The sequence below is a fragment of the Solea senegalensis genome, linkage group LG2, assembly GCF_019176455.1.
Source record: "Solea senegalensis isolate Sse05_10M linkage group LG2, IFAPA_SoseM_1, whole genome shotgun sequence".
NCBI lineage: Eukaryota > Metazoa > Chordata > Actinopteri > Pleuronectiformes > Soleidae > Solea > Solea senegalensis.
The window spans coordinates 13,696,425-13,714,916 of record NC_058022.1 but is presented as its reverse complement, the minus strand read 5'-3'; the positions used below and the strand labels follow the sequence as shown (position 1 = coordinate 13,714,916).

General features: G+C 41.2%; 1 protein-coding gene across 1 annotated transcript; it reads right to left on the bottom strand.

Annotated features, from left to right (window-relative positions):
* Positions 1-492: 492 nt before the first annotated feature.
* si:dkeyp-118h9.7 (sacsin) lies at positions 493-18,070 on the bottom strand. The gene is made up of 8 exons (XM_044048976.1): positions 17,939-18,070; positions 16,290-16,335; positions 16,070-16,157; positions 14,480-14,591; positions 14,229-14,375; positions 12,711-14,142; positions 12,344-12,432; positions 493-12,240 (listed from the first exon to the last, which is right to left on the bottom strand). Exons 2-8 carry the CDS (start codon positions 16,316-16,318, stop codon positions 1,226-1,228), a joined length of 12,912 nt encoding a protein of 4,303 aa, XP_043904911.1. The 5' UTR covers positions 16,319-16,335; positions 17,939-18,070; the 3' UTR covers positions 493-1,225.
* Positions 18,071-18,492: the final 422 nt, after the last annotated feature.

Sequence of the window (18,492 nt, the reverse complement as noted above, 5' to 3'; positions counted from 1 at the left end):
ATAGACTATGTGCTTGAAGTTTAAGTCATGGTTGGAAATGTTAAGGATCATCTAAACATACACGTTTGCAAAATGTGAAACACAAGTCCATGTTTTAGTTATTTTAACCCTGAGTGCATCTTGGGAAATTGCCACGTGAACAATACACAACTCCTTATATGGACATCCTGGGGCAGCGTGGTTGTGTGTTTATAGGTCACATCTTCATGCTTTTACAAAATGCATTATCTGATGTGTTGTTGAGTCAAAGTTATGATTCATTTCATATTGCATATTTGTTCCCCAAAAAGTGAAGCCAACTCCTTTATTTTTGCCATAGACTGAAAACATTTGGGTTCACTGTATGTCCTGACATGTGCGACCAGAAATGGTCAGGCAAAGATGTATTATCATGTCATGTTTAGTCTTATCACATCAAATGCCTCACTTATACTTATACTATGAAATAGTATATACAGTGTATGCAAAGCATTTAAAGACACAGAACAGGAATATTAGTGCCAACCTTTATTGAACACCAGTTTCATATCTGAAAGAAAAAAAAAGTAATAACAAAATACACTTGAATTGTTTATATTTGCATTTTCATAACGAACAATGAGTGATGAATGCGGTATTTCCTCTTAATCAGAAATTTAATGCTCAGAGAACATAAACGTGAACCGTTGTACTGCAGATTATTTTTGAATATATTTGCATTTTCAACAACAAAATTGTGCATTGATTATCAGTAGAAGTAGAGTAGACTTTGAGTAGAATAAAAAAAAAAGTGTACACAGTGATTAATGGTTATTGGTCCTCAGTAAGTAGTTAAATGTGAGTAGAACTAAGTTGTACAGTTATACAGTGTTTTCATGAATGGAAAAACAAAACAAAATGGAAAATAACAACCCAACAATTATTACTACATCGTATTACTGAGCAGATACTAATAGAACAAAGTTGTTTTGTTTATATATATACTGGCCCTCAGAGACTCGATGATCATAAATGTTCACTAAATGAATCGACTAAACTAACTAAAAATAACATTAAAAAAAAAAGGTCATACAGTTATTCAAATGTTTATATATTTTTTTTATATTTTAATAGTAAATCTTATGGTGATTAGATTGTTCCTCAGTAAAGAGTATAAATAAACATGCAGAGTTTCTTTGCAGCGATTTTCAATCTCTCAATCGTTAAACCCCCCAGACTCAAACTGTCTTTGCTAGCATGACACTCTCTAATTCACATATGCCTCTACTATAGTGAGAAGCTCAGAGGCTTGGGTAATCGCTTGCAGTTCGTTCTCCGATAGGAACTGTTCATTTGGAATACGGGGATATGGATGGCAGTTTGGATACTGCGTCTTTTTGGAGTCCACTCCCAGCATCTTCAAGTTTTGCACAATATTCGGCAGAACTCTCAGCCGCAGGTTGTAAAGGGAAACTCGTGCGGCGAGGGCCGAAATGGAGCTGATGTTGGGCTGATTGCCGTGCCGCTTGTACTCTGCGGCGATGAGAGACTTTTCCACGGCTTGATGGACTTTGAACAGACACCACTCTGTGCTTCCTCCACCGGTGTCGTTTGCAGCTGCTCTGAGGTCACAGCGAGCCTGTCTGCACCAGCGCTGAGCCTCCTCTTTGTTTGGCCTTGGGATATTTTCATCATGGGTCCAGAAGTTGTAGGAACCCGACGATCTGGAGAATCTCTCGCGATTACTTCTGTGACGCCTGGCCTCTTGATTCCATTGCTGGTAGAAGTCTCTGAAATCTGTGTTTCCCTGTGGATGGGAGGATGAGCCTTTGCCTTTGCCTTTGCCTTTGCGGAGAAACTCCTCGTTTTTATTCTGAAGATATTGGCATGCCTTAGTGGCGAGATCCTGAGAGTCAGGATTTTTGTCAGGATGCCATCTGAGGTACAGGCGCCTGATGGCTTTTTCCCTCTCCTTTTCGGGAAGAGTCCATATCTGTTCCAAACATTCGTCGATCTCCCTTTTAGCTTCCTCAAAAGAGGCTGGTAAGGGTCTTGTAGATGAGGAACTTGAAGGCGATGATTGAGGATTGTGCGGCACCGCTCCCACAAATGGTTCCAACGCCATGCATTTATTTTCAGCAGATGGGGAAGTCCTCCTCGGTTTTGATTTCTTCTCTCGTTCAAACTTATACAGGTCAACACAGCTGACTACAATTGGCTCATCTTCTCCAACATCTACTCTGTACCTGTGGGAATATTGTCCAGAGTCGCCCAGCAGTTCTTCAACAATAACTGCATAAATATACATGTTGGGGTTAACGTTATAGCCAACATATTCCCCCTCTTCAAAGTTATTGAAGATGTCCACGTCTAACCAATCATGCCATTCTTCTGGTATTTCTGTCCCAGGGGCTGGTGGTTCTAGATTGATGCTTTTAGCTTCACCACTGTCTTGAATCTTGTACTTAGCCAGAGTTCTCAGAACATCCTGCAGACTATCACATAAGAGAAGTTGTCCAAGGACTGGGAGGTGCGCTGGTGCTATGCTGCTGCCTAAAAGAGCTATGATTTCCTTTGTCAACGTCATATTGACTTCATTGATAACCTTAATAGCCATGTCATCATAGTGTTTCAAGTAAAATGTGCAGCCTTGTTGCCCTTTCTGGACAAAAACATCAGTTGCAGTGGCAGTTTTGTCAAGTGGCTGATTGTTCAGCCAAAGCTCTGTCTCCAGGTTTTGGCAGCACACAATCTGAATACTGCCGAATGTCTTCTGGCACATGGTAGCAGCATCTTCATGTGTTATGTCTCCATGAGACTGATGTCTAATGAGACAAATTAATCCATGTCGCAATGCAGATGAGGACAGATGTTTCTCAAACCAGCCACTGAATTCACAGTAAGTCTCCAGCTCGCAAAGCTGCATGTGTGCCTCCACTAATTTCTCCTCAGTGAACTGCGACAGCATGTTTGGTCGAACTGCAGGAGGCAGCATTTTCAGCAACCGATGATGTTCATAGGTGTCATTCCCCAAACGACACATACTGAGTTTCCCAAGCAACAGGAATTCTTTCTTCAGCGCTTCTTCCAGTCTTTGGGCCTCAAGCACAGTGTCATTGTAGTATAATGTGCTTGATGGGTATAGCTTACCATCTACTGCCAGTAGATGCAAGGACTTCACATCATCGGCAAGGGATTTATTTTTTTGATCTCCGATTAACCGAAACAACCGGTGAACAGCGCGTGTCACAGTTTTAATTTGATTTGGGTTTAATTGTTGTAGGTCACAAGTCTCAGCATAAACAGACGCCAACACACTGCAATATTGTGTTGCAGTAGCACGCTCCTTTACACCTATTTTCAGAAGGAAATCCTGATAAATGATGTCCTGTGAAGGAATTTTGTACAAATAGGGTCTGAACTCCAGGTCATCGTCAAGTACAAAAGACGTGTCCTCAGCCCTCACGAGTTTTTTGTCTTTTTCAACCAGCACAACAGGAAGTCCTGCCAGCGGCTGTGCTTTAAACTCATGAGCTTGCAGATAAGCATAGGAACTGCGAAACACCCGCGCTCTGGTTTTAATCAGCTGTTCAGTTTTACAGGGAGAATGGCAGATGTTGCTCATGTTAGCAGTTACAGACTGTGTTGGGGGCTCATCGTGAGCACCTGCGTCTTTCATCATCTGTAGCAGCTCCTGTGACGGACAACCTGGTATGCTGATAACGGGCATTGAAGACCAAATCAGTTCTTGGTGCTTTATGTTTACGTCCATCAGTGAGCCTCTGATTTTAACCGTCGTTCTCTTGTCGGCAAATGGTGTGTGATAGTCACGCAGTTCTTTTTTAATCTCCACAGGGAAAAGGAAGTTGATGTCGGCTATGCTCGTCAGCAGCTTTTCCTTTTGATTTCCACCTTTCCTCTTGTTGTCATGGATCACCTTCTTTACATCATGCATTACTGCTGTGAAAAGCAGCAGTGATTTCTCTTTGAGATCTTGAAGCGGACCACCTCTTTTTGCTTCTGATTCTAACTGGCGTGCAAATCCTATAATGTCATCTTTTGACACATCATGCTTCATTCCAAGTTCTCTGAGCAGCTTTTCTGCTTCTTTTTTTGCTTCACCTCCTTCACCAAACTCAGTCCAAAAGCTCCCTGGCACAAATCTCTCTTGGGGCAACATTTTCTCATACAGCTTGATGCTTTTATCATAGTAGTATGATGCCGTCTCTAATATGTCTTGGGAATTGCGAATCCATTTCACTGTCTTCAATGAGGAGATGATGGCTTCCTTGTACGGCTTATTTAAAAGTAAATGATTTTGAAGTGACAGTAAGAGTTTGAAGCATTGGCCCATCTGCATTTCTGTGAGTTGATGTGCGACGGGCAGAATGAATGTCATTAAATACTCCAAATCAGTCATTTTTTTGATGTTCAGAGATTCTGACAGATTGAGGTTGTCGAGGCTTCTTTTGAGAAAAATGGTGTTGCTTTTGTTGAGGTTGAGCAAATCTGGATAACTCCTGAGATAAGTGCTATGGAAGACAAATACTGTTTCGGGTCCATCAATCCTCACTCTTTCACCACATATCGTTTCAAATAAGGGCAGGGACTTAAACTTTGTCTGATAGTCTTGTTTGTCTTCTGCCTTGGATATTCCTGACTGCAGAAATGTCTGAAGCTCTTTTTTGCCATCATCGGGAAGCTGAGAAAACTCTGAGTGTTTTATGTTGTAAACCTGATTGAGCACAGCGGTTTGATCATTCACATCCAGGAGTTCAGGGTGTAGAAGTAAAGCTATCTCTCGATTCACATGTGTCTCGTCAAAGAATATACTGTTGAGCTTCATAAAACCAAGTTTGAAGAGGGTGCCTGATATGTTCCTGTCTGAGGCAAACTGTATCACACCTGGCATGTCCTTCATTCTTTGCAGCAAATGCTTGTTGTTGAGCCTTGGACACACAATAGGTAAAATGTAGCAGTCATCGAAAATCTTCCTCACATCACTCAACGTCAGCGTTTCTTTGTCATCACTGGACAGTGGGGGTTTAATTTGACTTGTTATGAACTTCCACAGTGAATTCAACCACTTCAACACTGTCTCGTTTGGGACATGAAGACCACTTTCTGAATCAACTTCACAGCGTTCAAGATGTTGCTGAATTAATGGCTTGAGATATTGTGCTGCACAGGGAAGTGTCAGATCTTTGACAAGTTTGAAATTTTGTAGCGTGTCCTTGCATTCTATGTTGGTCTTAAAATCCGCAAAGTGGTCCATGTTGCCAAGGAACAGGTCGTCATATCTTGAAATCAGCTTGGGAGATTTGGAGTTAAACACTCCTAAAACTTCGTCTCTCGTGAGAAGAAGTGGAAGTCCGTCAAGTAAACTGCAGTTCTCCTCCGTGACCTTTTTCAAGGTGAAATCTCTTAGGCAGTATTTGAGGAGGGCTGTGCATCTTGTCTTATCTCTGATCAGAGTGGAGGTTATGGGCAGAGGTAATGCTTTTTTCGTCTGAGTTGGGTCATTGAGAGGTTTTGCTTTCAGGAAAGTCCGCACGGTTGAAGAATTAACATCTTTCAATTCAATGCCAGCACTTTTAAAACTTTTCCAAATGTCTTGCATTTTAGTAGAACATGGAACCAATTTCATTCCAAGCTCTTCCAAAATGGGATTGAGGTAATCACTTAGTGAATGTGTCAGGTGCAGTGCCTTTGTTGACTCAGTTTCTGTGATGTCACACCAGTCAAAAGAGCATTCTTTAATTTGCCGAACAGCATTTGAGAGTGTCAGAGGATTGCTGGAGGGATGGAGAATAGTGCGAGTTGAAGTCCTCATCACTGGAATCACATTGAGGCCTCTTTCCTTGATCGATCTGTATACCTCATGTATCATTTCATGCCAATCCGGATCAACATCCTTGGACACAGTTGGCCAAAAACACAAGTACGAAAGATTGAAGCATGACTCAATTGCTGAGGTAGGGACTTTTGTCTTTGCAATGGAAGAACTAATGTAATGAAGGAGATCAGCATAGAGTGGAGCAATTAGCCTCTGTTTCAATGATTCATTCCACTTAGATTTCAGACTTTGTCCATCTTCTTTCCACAGGCTTCTCCTGGAAGAATCAACCTCAAAGTTTGCATTGATATGCACTGGAAGTCCAGTTTTCCCGGGCAAAGGAAGTGAACAAAAAGCTTCTCCTTTGAAATCCATGGAGTTTACATGCTTTGAACATGTTGCTATTGCAGCTTGAGGAAGTTTGTCTGATGCTGCTATGTCCCCTCCATCATAGGTTTTAAATGAGCCAATCCGTTCTGCAATGATCCATTTACTTTTACTTTTATCTGAGGTTGAAATCAGGGTTTCATAAATGACCTTCTGTGGTGTGACTGGTTTGTCACATTGCAGTGCATTTTGTTGAAGTTTGACAAAAGCGTCCTTTTTTTCTCTGCTTGATGCTGGAACACTTTTTTCAACCATAAAGATGGTTTTCAGTTGTCCTGATTGTTGATTGATTTCATGGACTTGTATTTTGCAGATGTTTTTCAGAAACAGAATTAATCCTTCTGGATCTTCAGAGAGGGCAGAACACAGTGTTTCCATGTCATTATCAGTGACTTCCTGTTTTGTTATTTTAGACTTGTTTGCCATTGTGCCAATCCTCAGAGGTAATCTGAACATGGTGCCATCTTTAAGAGGAAACTCATCTGGAAGAAATGATTTGTAGACATCCATATACATCCCCTTGAATTTATCAGCTAGTTTATAGCCAATCCCAGCTGGTGGTTTGTCTGAAGGGCTTTCGATGTATTTTTGATTGGGATCAGAAATGCACAGTAGTTTATCTCCAGTCAGGATTGATGGGCAGTCGGTCAAATGGTAAACAGAGTTAAATCCAACACCATATTTCCCTGTCTTTCCTGGAATGTTGTGCTTTCCTCCTTCCCCCAGATGTTGAATGCCAGCCAGGTCAGTATCAGAGAACACTTTGTTGTTGAACACACACAGTGCTGGACCCTGCAGATGGTTCCATTTCTTCCCAAATGTTTTTTCTTTGCCATGCTGTCGTTTGTCCCAAACAAAGTGAATTTCCGTTGCCTCCGCATCATCTGCATTTTGGATCAATTCTTTCAGGATATCCTTTTTTGATGGATAGGACGAAATAATGTTTTTGATTCGAACCGTCAGTTGCTCCTGCTGTTCAAACTGAAACGCAAACGGAGCGATGTTTGGAGCTACGTGGCTTTGCAGTGTGTGATGCCGAGTTGTTTTTATTCCAAAGTGGCAAGCCATTTTACGTGGGATATTTTCGTGACATAACGTGACGCCACTAGCCACAGGCATCCATGGGCTGTCATTGTAACACAACTTGCTTGCAGGTTGTAAAATGCCATGTTCATTGGGTATCAGACAGTCACTTGTTTTCTCTTCTGTGTCAGATATTCCTTTTTGAAATATTTCCGTTAAAATAGTGTGGCACATTGATAGATCATGCTTGGGCAGGGCCTTGTTTCCATGTTGACTGTGCAACTCTTGGAGCACAGTTATGCATTGACTGACTGTAAAACATTTTTCAACACCTACACTTTCCCAGAGGTTTTGGAAACTTGTGAATGCAGGTGGAAGTACATGGAGGTATGGTTTTGCTTCAAATTGCTCATTTTCAGCAACACATTTCACATTTATAAATGTACTGCCAACGAGAATGAAAGGGAATGAATTTGCCATTTCTTTAATAGAAGTTGAATCTTCAGAGTTGCAGAGCCACTGGTTTAGAAAGCAATAGCATTCATATGCAATTTTGTGGAGCATAGTTTTGTCAATGGATTGAGATTGCTTACATGCTTCTTGCAGCTGCCGGAGGACTGTTTCAGGCCCTGGACTGTCATTGATCCCCAAGATTTGGAAGACTGGATCTGTGTTGTAAATTTTCAGGATGCTGTTGTCCAGCACATGCTGTGTCATGTTCACAAGCAGGGTGCACTTGTCACTGAAAACATCAGTGGGTTTTTTAAGTGTAACCATTTGTTCCACTGTCACATCAGCAGGTGAAAATGCTGGCAGAAATTCCGTCTCCTTCAGTGTTTCCCAGTGGCTGGAGTCTTCATCATGTGCGTGATGTTTCATAAGGTCCAGGAGGCATTTCAGCTTCTCAAATGCCTTTGTCCGGTCAGAGCTCCATGTTTGGGTGATTGTGTCTGCTTTTTCTGTGATGTCTTTCAATGGCAGAAAATTGCTTGTCATTCCAAGTTCCAACAAGCGCTGAATCCTTTTGGGGGAGCAAAAGTCATTCACTGTTCCCCCAAGTAAGCGTCCCTCTTCTGGTTCAAAAAGACAGGCAACCTTCCCTGATGGATTCACAAGTTTGTTAATGTACTGCAGGTGTCCCTTTGATGTGGGGATGCATGGAAACCTGACCAGTAGATTGTCAATTTCTTCGTTGTGAAGGTCAATGGCATGCAGCACAAGAGCGTCTCTGCTCAAAGGGTCGATGGTATCAAGGTTGTTAAACACTACTTCTTGGTAAAACGTCTCCCACTTCCATGTTCTCTCCAGTAAAACATGTTCTAGCCCTGCCTTTTTGAAGTTATTCTTCAGCCACTGAGGGAGAGAAACAATATGGTTGTGTGGTTTTGCATATTTCTTGCACATCTGCACCACAAGTGCACTCATGTCTTTATCCTCTTCAATGCTCTCATGGAGAAATATGGCAGAGGTTATTGAGCACCAGTTTTCTCCATCACTGAAGAGCTGTGGGCAACGAGAGTGCTGGGCAATAATAGAGTAAAATGCATCAACCAATGGCTTGAAGGTGTCACTTACTTTATCGCCATCTGGCCAAAACATATGATAATGGTAATCGTCCAATTGCTTGTCTTCAGACATTTTCTTCAGTGTCAAGAGTGTGGTCACATATGCCGTCACTACAGGATCCTGAAGAAGAGCTGTGTTCCAGTCACGTTTCACACCACTCTCCCACAGGCCTTTGCGGTTGCTTGTTACAGCAAATGTACCATTTACATTAACTGGAAGACCCGTGTTAATGGAAAGAGGGAGGAAGCAAAATGCCTGCCCAACAAGATCTGTTTGTAATGGAGCCAGTTTCCCAGTTTTTGGTTTCTTTTGCAAAGGAACAGCAATCCCCCCGATGGGCAAAGAGAACTTGGCATGTTTGCTTTTTTGAAGGGCCATTTTCAAAGATTCCTGTGTCCCAAAGCAATTGTACAGGAGCCAAGCCTGAACATCAGTTACACCACACTCCTGACTGGTGATTTCAACAAGATTGATTGTGTGGCAGTCAATGACCTTATGTTTTGCACCAAGTGTCATCAGTGATTTCTCAGCTTGACGTTGCTTTGACTCAAAGGTTTCCTCAAGAATCTTCATTGTACTCAGAGTTGTTTTAGAGACAGTGAAGACGGTTTCTATTTCATCATCTCTTGGTGGTGTTGACCCATTGTTTGTGATATTTTGAAGGGATAAGGCATTGACTTTCTTCAGAAAAAGCAGATGAGTTTGTGAATTCTCAATCAAGTGCTGTTGAAAGGAGACAATGTTCTGTTTGTGATACACCTTTGTGCTTAGTTCTGATTGGCGAGCCTCTTCTTCAGTTCTGAAAGGTAGTTTGATCAGAGTACCTGGATAGAGTTCAGAAGACCTTTGTTTGTTGAAGTTGCAGTCAAAAATCCGTTCATATGGTCCAAACTGACCAGGAAACCAATTAAAAAGTCGCTTCTGGGACAAATCGAGTTTGATTCCTGGATTTGTTTTGTGCTTGATGTGCTTTTTAAGGTGACTTACATTGGGATCGAGTATGAGAAGACTGTTACCACTAAGGATGGAGGGAACATCTGTCACATGATACACAGTATTGAATCCAAGTCCAAACTTTCCAATCTTTTCCACTTTGTTTTCTTTTGAGGCAGAGCCAACTTGGACAATGCTTTTCCAGTCCTCAGCTGTGAACTGCTCATTATTATAAGCCCAAAGGCACGGTCCTTGACAGAGGGCCATGCCAGGATCAATAAGACTTTCAGGAGCATCTTTGTGGACTCTGAAATCCACCAGGAATTTACAGGCTTCTGCCCCAGCATCTTCTGCATTTTGAATTAGCTCTTTGAAGATGTCACTTTCTTCGTCATATTCTTTGAGAATGTTTTTTATCCTTGTTGTTATTGGCTCTGATTGTCCGCATTGTTCTATTCCCACCAACTCTGGATCGAGGATGAAGGTACTGAGGAATCGAATGTTTAACCACTCTGCCGTTGCTTTTGGGATTTCTTCGTGCACAACGTAAATTTCCTCCTGGCTGCAATCAAGCTCTTTCAAACCATTTTTGCTCACATCACAAAAGACTGCTGTTGACTTGGGTTTCAGTGTATGTTGTTCACCCTCTAAGATGACTGGCACTGGAATGTCATCCTTCACGCTCTTCTTCTCTCTCCACAGCCAGTTAAGAATTTCTATTGACACCTTTACCTCAGAGGAGCTTGCAAAAGGCTGTCGCCTTGCTTCAACATTTTGCTGGATAGAATGAAGGATGTCAACAATTTCTCCGTCTGAAATCAGTGTTCTCAGGCCAAAAGCCTGGAGCAACTTCTTGTATGACAGAAATTCTTTTGGCACCTTCCCAATGTAAAAGCTCAGGTCTAGATTACATGGGTAGTCAAGAACCAAATCCTTTGGTGAAACAAACTTGCTGTAGCTCCACAGCCAGTTTTTGTTCTGGTTTTTCACCGTAGCAAATTCAGAGATGTGATCTTGCATGTGTTTGTAAATGCTATGCAGCTCCTTTTTGAAATGCACATCTGTGTCAGGATCAGCTATTTTCTGTGCCATTGATGTCAAGGCTGATAAATTTTCAAATACTTTTTCGGGAGGAGGTCGGCATTTAAGCCCAAGTTTGTTGCTAACTTTTTCACTGAGATTTCCCAAAAGAGGCATCACATGTCCAACAATGTCCTTGAATACGGAATGTCTTATTTCATCTGGGCAGAAGAAACAACTTCCCTGAGACTTGTCGTCACCAGGTTTATCACATGGGACCCATTTCAGCATTTTAAGGTTTTGGATCTCTTCAGAAGTAAACTTTGACAGTAGATTATTGGCATCCAACATTTTTAAGAGCACCTGAGCTCTTTTCTGAGCTTCAGTGGGAGAGTCCCTGTGCATTTTGTCAATCAGTGTGGCAGCATGCAACAAATGCTTAGGTAACACGTTTGCTTCTTTATTTTGCAAACCAAGATCTGTTAGGCTTTCAAGCATTTGTGATGTGCCAGTGTACAAGTTTGGGGGGAAGAAGCCAGGCTCAAAAATGGTGGTAAAACTTTGAATTCTTGGGTCAAAAAAGCTTGAGGCCTTTCTCAGTTCCTTATTCACTTGAATGAAGCTCAAGTTCTTGCATCTGTTTTTCAGTGTTTCATTCTGAGAGAAGAGGACGTTGCCATTTTGTAAAATCCAAATCATGGTTTTGTCAATGTCACCTTTGCTGCAAGACCCCTTTTGGATGCAGTCAATGAGAAGATTTGCTGCATCAGCGGTGTTTAAGAGATTAACTTTAAGCAGCTGCAACAGTCTGCGATCAGCCTCTGTAGCACAGCGCACAACTGAATCAGGCAGAGGGAGCTCTGCCGGTACTGTTAAACCAGACATGAGTTTAACAGCCTGTTTTGATTGAGCTGCAGAACACTCTCCTTTCATGGTTTGGAAAAGAGGCAACTTTGAGAGTAACTCTTTCTCACCCCTTGTAAGAGAATCCAGACAAGATAGATAATCTTTTAGTTCTTCTCTTGCTGTGTGAGAGGCCGCTTTGAGTTCTCTGATAAGATGCTGAGTATCTAAATTCACCAATATTTTCACGACACTCATCGGAGATGGGCAAAGCACATAAGAGTCTAGGTCTATGTGCTGGAGCCACTCATTTCCTTTCACCACAGTGCCACCAGCTTTGTTCACCAACTGAGCTATTTGATCTGGCAAGCTCATCTTTTTGCTTGTCTGAAAAATGAGGGTGGTGTTCTGTTGCAATTGTGCTAGTGATACAGCCTGACTGAGGGGCAGGGAGCAGACTGGTATTAATGGTATTCCAGTGAAAGAACTTAACTCTTTGAAGTGAGTGTTGAGAAATTTCCAGAATCCCTGGAGCCAGTCTAAAGGTGGATGTTGACTGTTGCTGGTGTCCCAGATGACAAACCCTGGCCCAGTCTCCTTCCAGTCCTGTGGCAAATATGTCCTTGCATATTCAGCCACTCGGTCTGCATCAATGTTGATGACCTGGAATAAATCTGAAACAAAGATATTTGGAAAAATATATGTTCAATTTCATGTAGCAGTGCAAAAACACACGGGTCAAAAATACAACCAACTTTCAAAACATGGTGTTCATACTTTGTCGGGCCAGTTCTTTCAGGTGGACGATGCTGACTGGACTGAGATCATCTGAGATGAAGAGGTGTTTGCAGAATGGTAGCAAGGCTCTGCATGAAAGATACATGTTTTCACTGGTCATGTAACATAACATTTATCTCTTTTGTGTCTACAGTATTTACGGGGGTGTGCCATTACAGGGTTATTATCTGCATAAACCATAACATAACCCCAACCTAACCCAACCCAATCATAACCTTTGTCACATTATAATAGGACCAACATATTTACATGACGCATGCAGTTAGAAGACAACACATAATGTGTCACTACATGTTTAAAGATCCAGCCATTACTATTCTCATATATTATAGTAAAACAATTTTACCTTGGAAATTCATTGCTGTCAATCAATGTGGTGTCCTCCTGTCTGTTTGTGAATGATCTGAAAGAGCCATCACTGAGTGGGAGCAGCTGAAGTCCCTCAAGTTCTTTATATTTCTCATCACTCAATGCGTACTCCAAAAGACAGAGTCTGTCATCTCGAGAGATGTCATGCGTGCCAATCCTGCGCAGAGTGTCCCTTATGAAGCCTGGAGTGACATGTTTCAGGGTGCTCAGGTATGGACAGCCCTCTTTTATAGCTCTTGCAACATGCCCTGGTAATGTGACAAGATTTTCTCCACAGGAAACCAAAGTCTGTTTAATGGCGGCCAATATTTCAGGGCTTGTTGGACCATTACAGGGGAACACAGCCTCTGATGGAAGGATGAATCGTCTTTCATCTCTTGCAAGAGAGAAGACAGCCATATTCTCTCTGAATAAATGACTAAGAACATCCCGGGCAATGGGATACCATTTGTCCTTGTGTTGAACATGGGCAATGTCTGGCCACAAGTCATACACAATGGCCGCAGGGAAAATAGACTTTTGGGCTAGTTTGATGGCATCTTGAATGATCATGAGGTATGCCTGAGGAAGCACTTCCTTCATCAGCAGTTCGTTCCATAGAGCGTGTTCATCATGTTGCTGGTCTTCCTCTTGCCACTTGATTTCTCGCCTGTTGTCTGTGAGGCCAAAGCACGCGTTGACATAAACTGGGAGTCCTGTTTTGTTGGACTCATTGTTTGGAAGGGGGAGAAAGCAGCTCAGTCTACTCTCACTGCAGTTTCTCTTCTCATCACAAGGGAATGCCAGGTCAACTTGAGGGAAAAAGCTCAACTTTTTTGCCAGTGAATCGAGATTGTCTACATTGCCTTCTTTCATGGTGCATGTTGTCACAAGCCACTTGGTTTCACGGTCAGTGTCTGAGTGGAGGGTTATCATTTTGAACTTCGTTGAGCCCTCAACAACAGACTTGTCTTCTGACTTCAAAAGAGCATCTGTGGCCACAGAGGATGTCACCTTAAATCTGGTGTTGACAGTGCCATGTGTGTCAATATGAATCAGTGATACACAAGTCACATTTTTCAGGAACAGGAGGCTCAAGCCTGCATCTGCAATGAAGCTATCGAAAAGCTCAACCACCTTTTTAGAATCGTACAGATTATCTGAAATTTCAGAAACCTCGCTGCGCAAAGGGAATCTGAAAATTGTGCCATCAAAGTGCTGGTCCTCCATGACAACGTTTGACCACTCTTTTTCACTTACAAGTGAAACTATATCTCGAAAGGGTTGGAATTGATCTTGCATGTGCATCAGAGCGTCTTGATCTTCTGGATCATCCAAAGACCACAGAAAACCTCCATTTCTGCCTCCAAATATTTTTTCCTGGGGGTCCATGAAGCCAAGGTGTACTGAACTGAAAATACTCGGTACATCTGTAAAACAGATATCAGGTAGTTAATGTACTACATGCATTCTCTATCAAGACTAATCATTAGATTGAAACTGTAGAGAGTATTACCTGTTGTGTGGTAGACAGAGTTGAAGCCAATTCCAAACCTTCCGACTTTGTTTGGGTCGTTGCGCTTGACACTCCTTCCTGCCATCTGAATTCCTTCCCAGTCATCGTCAGTGAATGCAGCATTGTTGTAGGCATAGAGAGCAGGGCCTTGACAAAAAATGAAAAGGTGAGCAAAGTAAAAAAGACCTCTATCTATCTATCTATTTATCTATCTATCATGAACAGTGATATTTGCTTAACATTCTACATACCTTGGTATTTTCCCAGTTCTTCAGTCCACAGGCTTTTAGTCCCATAGCGTCTCTCATCATGGATGAAAACCACTTTGGTGGCTTCAGCATCATCTGCATTTTGAATCAGCTCCTGTTGACAATAACATCATGACCATGAACATAGCTTTGGAGACTAGAGAAAATAATCAAATACCACTCACCACTGTCACAGACACAAAAAAGTGGCAATATGATAAGATATATTAATCTATTTTAAAAAACAAAACAAAAAATACCTGCCTACCCTTAGACCACCACTTTATAGACCCACAATATAATACAACAACCAGTGCAACTGAAAAGACCTGTGTGGGTGCAAAGAGCTTTTGTTCATTTAGTTAATATTCATGAGGTTGCCAATCATTCTACTACAAAGAAGTAGAATGATTGACATGTTCAAACATGTCCGGGTGATTAAATGCTTGTGTTAAGTTGTTCACAGTGAATTCTAGATGAAGAGATACAGGCTTATGGCTACATATTACACAGGTATACATCTATACACCATAAAAAAATGCACATTGATAAGTGGCAACACAATTTTTTATTTTTTTTTTTGAATACAGAACATGCTTATATTTTTGCAGGATGTGTTTCATTTTCATTAGAAACCACTGTAAGTTAGTGAGCTGGTCGTATGAAATCCCATGTTGCTTTGAGTGTGTCTCTTTTTCTTTAATGTGACTGGGTACAGTGTGCTCGACTCACCCAAATTAAAAAGTTAGACACACCAATGCAACCAATGCAAAAAGTAAGTCTGGAAGTTAGAGCTGAAACAATTACTCGATTAATCGATTACTAATCCATTATCAAAACAGATGATGATTCATTTAGTGATCGAATAGTAATCGAGTAATTGTTTTAGCTCTAGGCTCCAGACTTACTTTACGGTTTGAAGTTTTTTTCATTATCAAAACAAGATTTTCACACTTCTTCAGTGTGACTATATTCTTAATTTCTTTGCTCCATGTAACAAAGAAATCATTAAAAGTGAATCATTTTGGTTTGCAGACAAAACAAGACATTCGAGTACATCATCATTTCCAGGTTTGACAAACACTGATCAACCTTTATTTAACATTTTATGGATATTTTATGGACCAAACGATTACTCGATTAATCGTGAAAATAATCGACAGATTAATCGATTATGAAAATAATTAGTTAGTTGCAGCTCTACTGGAGCCCTGTATTATTATAAAACATAATATTTTATCACCTCAATACCATCCATCCATACCGCTTTATCCTCCACCAGCAGGTCGCGGGGGGTGCTGTGCCAATCTCAGCCGACATAAGGCAATAGGCGGGGTACACCCTGGACAGTTTGCCAGTCCATCGCAGGGCCACACACATAGAGACAAATGACCATTCACTCTCACACCTACGGTCAATTTAGAGTGGTCCACTTTACCTAATCCCCATATTGCATGTTTTTGGACTGTGGGAGGAAGCTGGAGAACCCTGAGAAAACCCATGCACACACGGGGAGAACATGCAAACTCCATTGCTGCAAAGGCAAGAGTGCTAACCACTACACCAAACGTGTGGCCCCAGTTCAATACCAACCTTCAAAATTTGTCCACCATCTGGATAACGACGAAGAATATCTTTCAGATAGTCAATGAAGGGTGGAGCCGTCGCCCCAAAGGACGTTCTAAACGAAGTAGCATGATTGAACAGAGACAATTAGAGACACAGAAAATGCAAATCAATACAGGGTTAGTCCCACTTAAAAATAATAAGAGGTAGACGAACAGGTTTGTGTCAAGACAAGGGTGAAACTCACCGAGCTTTTTTCTTTATCTTCAGACTCATTCTTCCTGTGTTAGATGCTGCAAGAAAATGAGAGTTTAGTATTGGGCCTGAGCATGTCAAACAGATCATTTTGACTACATCATAAAAACACCCGTGTACCTGATTGTTATTTTTAATTTCTCTGAAAAAGGAGAAGGTTGATTCAAACACGCCTGTCTGACAGGTTTTAAACTTGGCATATGGGGGCGTGAGAGGCAGGGCAGGACAACTCATACAGTGGTTTATACAGATAAATAAATAAAAATGATCAGGTTCTCAATAGTATTTCAATTCAGGGCGTGAAAACATTTCTGTCCTCTGGGGGGGCATGACAGAAAATAATAAAGAACCACTGTACTAAGGGAACCAGTGTGCGCAGTGTGGTGGAAATGCAACAGATATGTTGCTAAACCAGTTGCCCAAAAATTGTTGTGCCAATAGATGAAGAATCCTCCCTGTTCTCTGGCTAAATCCTCCAGAATACACAATGCAATGTGCCCTGCATGTGATGCTGAGTCAGTTGAAGCCTGAGATGCGGCTACTGCACTAGTTACTTAATAAAAGAATAAATAATAAATATATAACATATGCATTACAGTTGGATTGCTGCAATTAGTCAACAGGCCATTATTGAGGTTCCCTAATGTTATGACTCTTTCAAAATAATTTACTTATAAGTAACATTTTCTACTATGTCAAAAAATCAGGACTTTTTGTATGTGACTGTTTAGTCACCAATTCTCATAAACTCTGTTGTCCCCAGCCCCAGACTGCCAATATAAATGTGTGTTTTGTTTTTTTTTTAAATTAAAGTTTGTTTACAGATGTAAGATTTGTAAACAAAGGCAGAAACCTTAAACAGATCCTTGATGGAACACTTTAAGACTTGACGTGGTTTCTGGTTTCATATCCAGATCATTTTGCTGACTCATTGCAGAGGAAATAGGCAGCTGCTGTCATGCTGCTTCCTGGTGATTGGAAGCTGTAATTCCCAATTTGGCTTTTTTTAAACTTCTCCACTGTAAAGGGTTAACTGTGTTACATTAGCACTTTTTTTTCTCCTCAAATTACCAGTGTGGTTTACAAGTAAACAGTAGTTACAGTCATACAAGATGTGCGACAGCCTTAATCTAAAGTTTCATAACTGAATTGTCTGGTCTTGCTGCCGGATTAGGCTGATGAGGGATGTTTTCTCTTCATGGTCTGTGATTGTTTTGTTTTTTCTTCATCTCAAATCATTTAATTCGACACACCCAGGTAAAGTGTATTTTTTCTCTTGACTTGATCCAGTGAGGTCTAACACTCTCAATGCTAATAATACATTTTAATAAGGTTACAGGCTAATGATTTCCTTCGTTTTGATTAAAAATGTCTCTGTCTTTTTCAGTGTTTGTAGTTTATCTATACTGGCTATAAGTATATATACAAAAAAGTTACTTTTATTTTCTTTAGTTAAAAAAATAACTTTTTACTTTTACTCCTCCTAACTTTCCTCTTTACTGTGGAGACGAAAGCTAAAACACACACAAAAACACAACAATGACTCATCGAATAAAATAACAAAAACATATAAGCGATAAAGAACATATTCGCCATGGATGAGCGATGTAAAGACGCAGAGGTAGAATCATAAGAGCTTACCTCACACATGTTGGTCCCATCACTTCTGCCTCTCACAAAGTGCTGGAGACAAATTAAGTTGCATCCTTTCTGGTGACTTATATACGGACCGTGTCTGTGTCTCTCTCTGTGTGTGTGTGTGTGTGTGTGTGTACCACTTCGCTCAAAACGAAAGTAACACAAGCTACGAACAGTTCATTTCCTCAGCTTCAATCCGGTGAAACGAAACTGATGCGAGGAGGCGGGATTTAGCAGTTTGAGCATCCTGTGGCCATTTAAGTTTCATAAAGACTCAATTTGGGTCGCTGAAATCAATCTCAAGATAATTATCACCTGTGATAATAAGTTTGCCAGGTGAGCCCAATTAAAGGAAAAACAAGTAGGACGTTTCACATTATTTAGCAGACCACCGTTTTCAAGCAATATGGGTATATAGGTATGAAAACCTTAGACTTGAACGTGATCATCGTGCCGTTAAGAGATTTGTGGCTGATTCAGAGCACACCCGGGTTCAACAGCTGCTAAAATGCCATTATGAAGCAGCTGGTGCAGATTTCTTATGAAGGTGTATGACC

Coding starts and splice junctions, on each gene's coding strand:
- si:dkeyp-118h9.7 (XM_044048976.1), bottom strand. CDS start 16,318: ATGAGTCTGAAGATAAAGAAAAAAGCTCG. Junction 14,376..14,479: donor AGAACTGGGAAAATACCAAG/GTATGTAGAATG, acceptor TTTTTTGTCAAG/GCCCTGCTCTCTATGCCTAC. Junction 12,433..12,710: donor GACAGCAATGAATTTCCAAG/GTAAAATTGTTT, acceptor TCTTTCATGCAG/AGCCTTGCTACCATTCTGCA.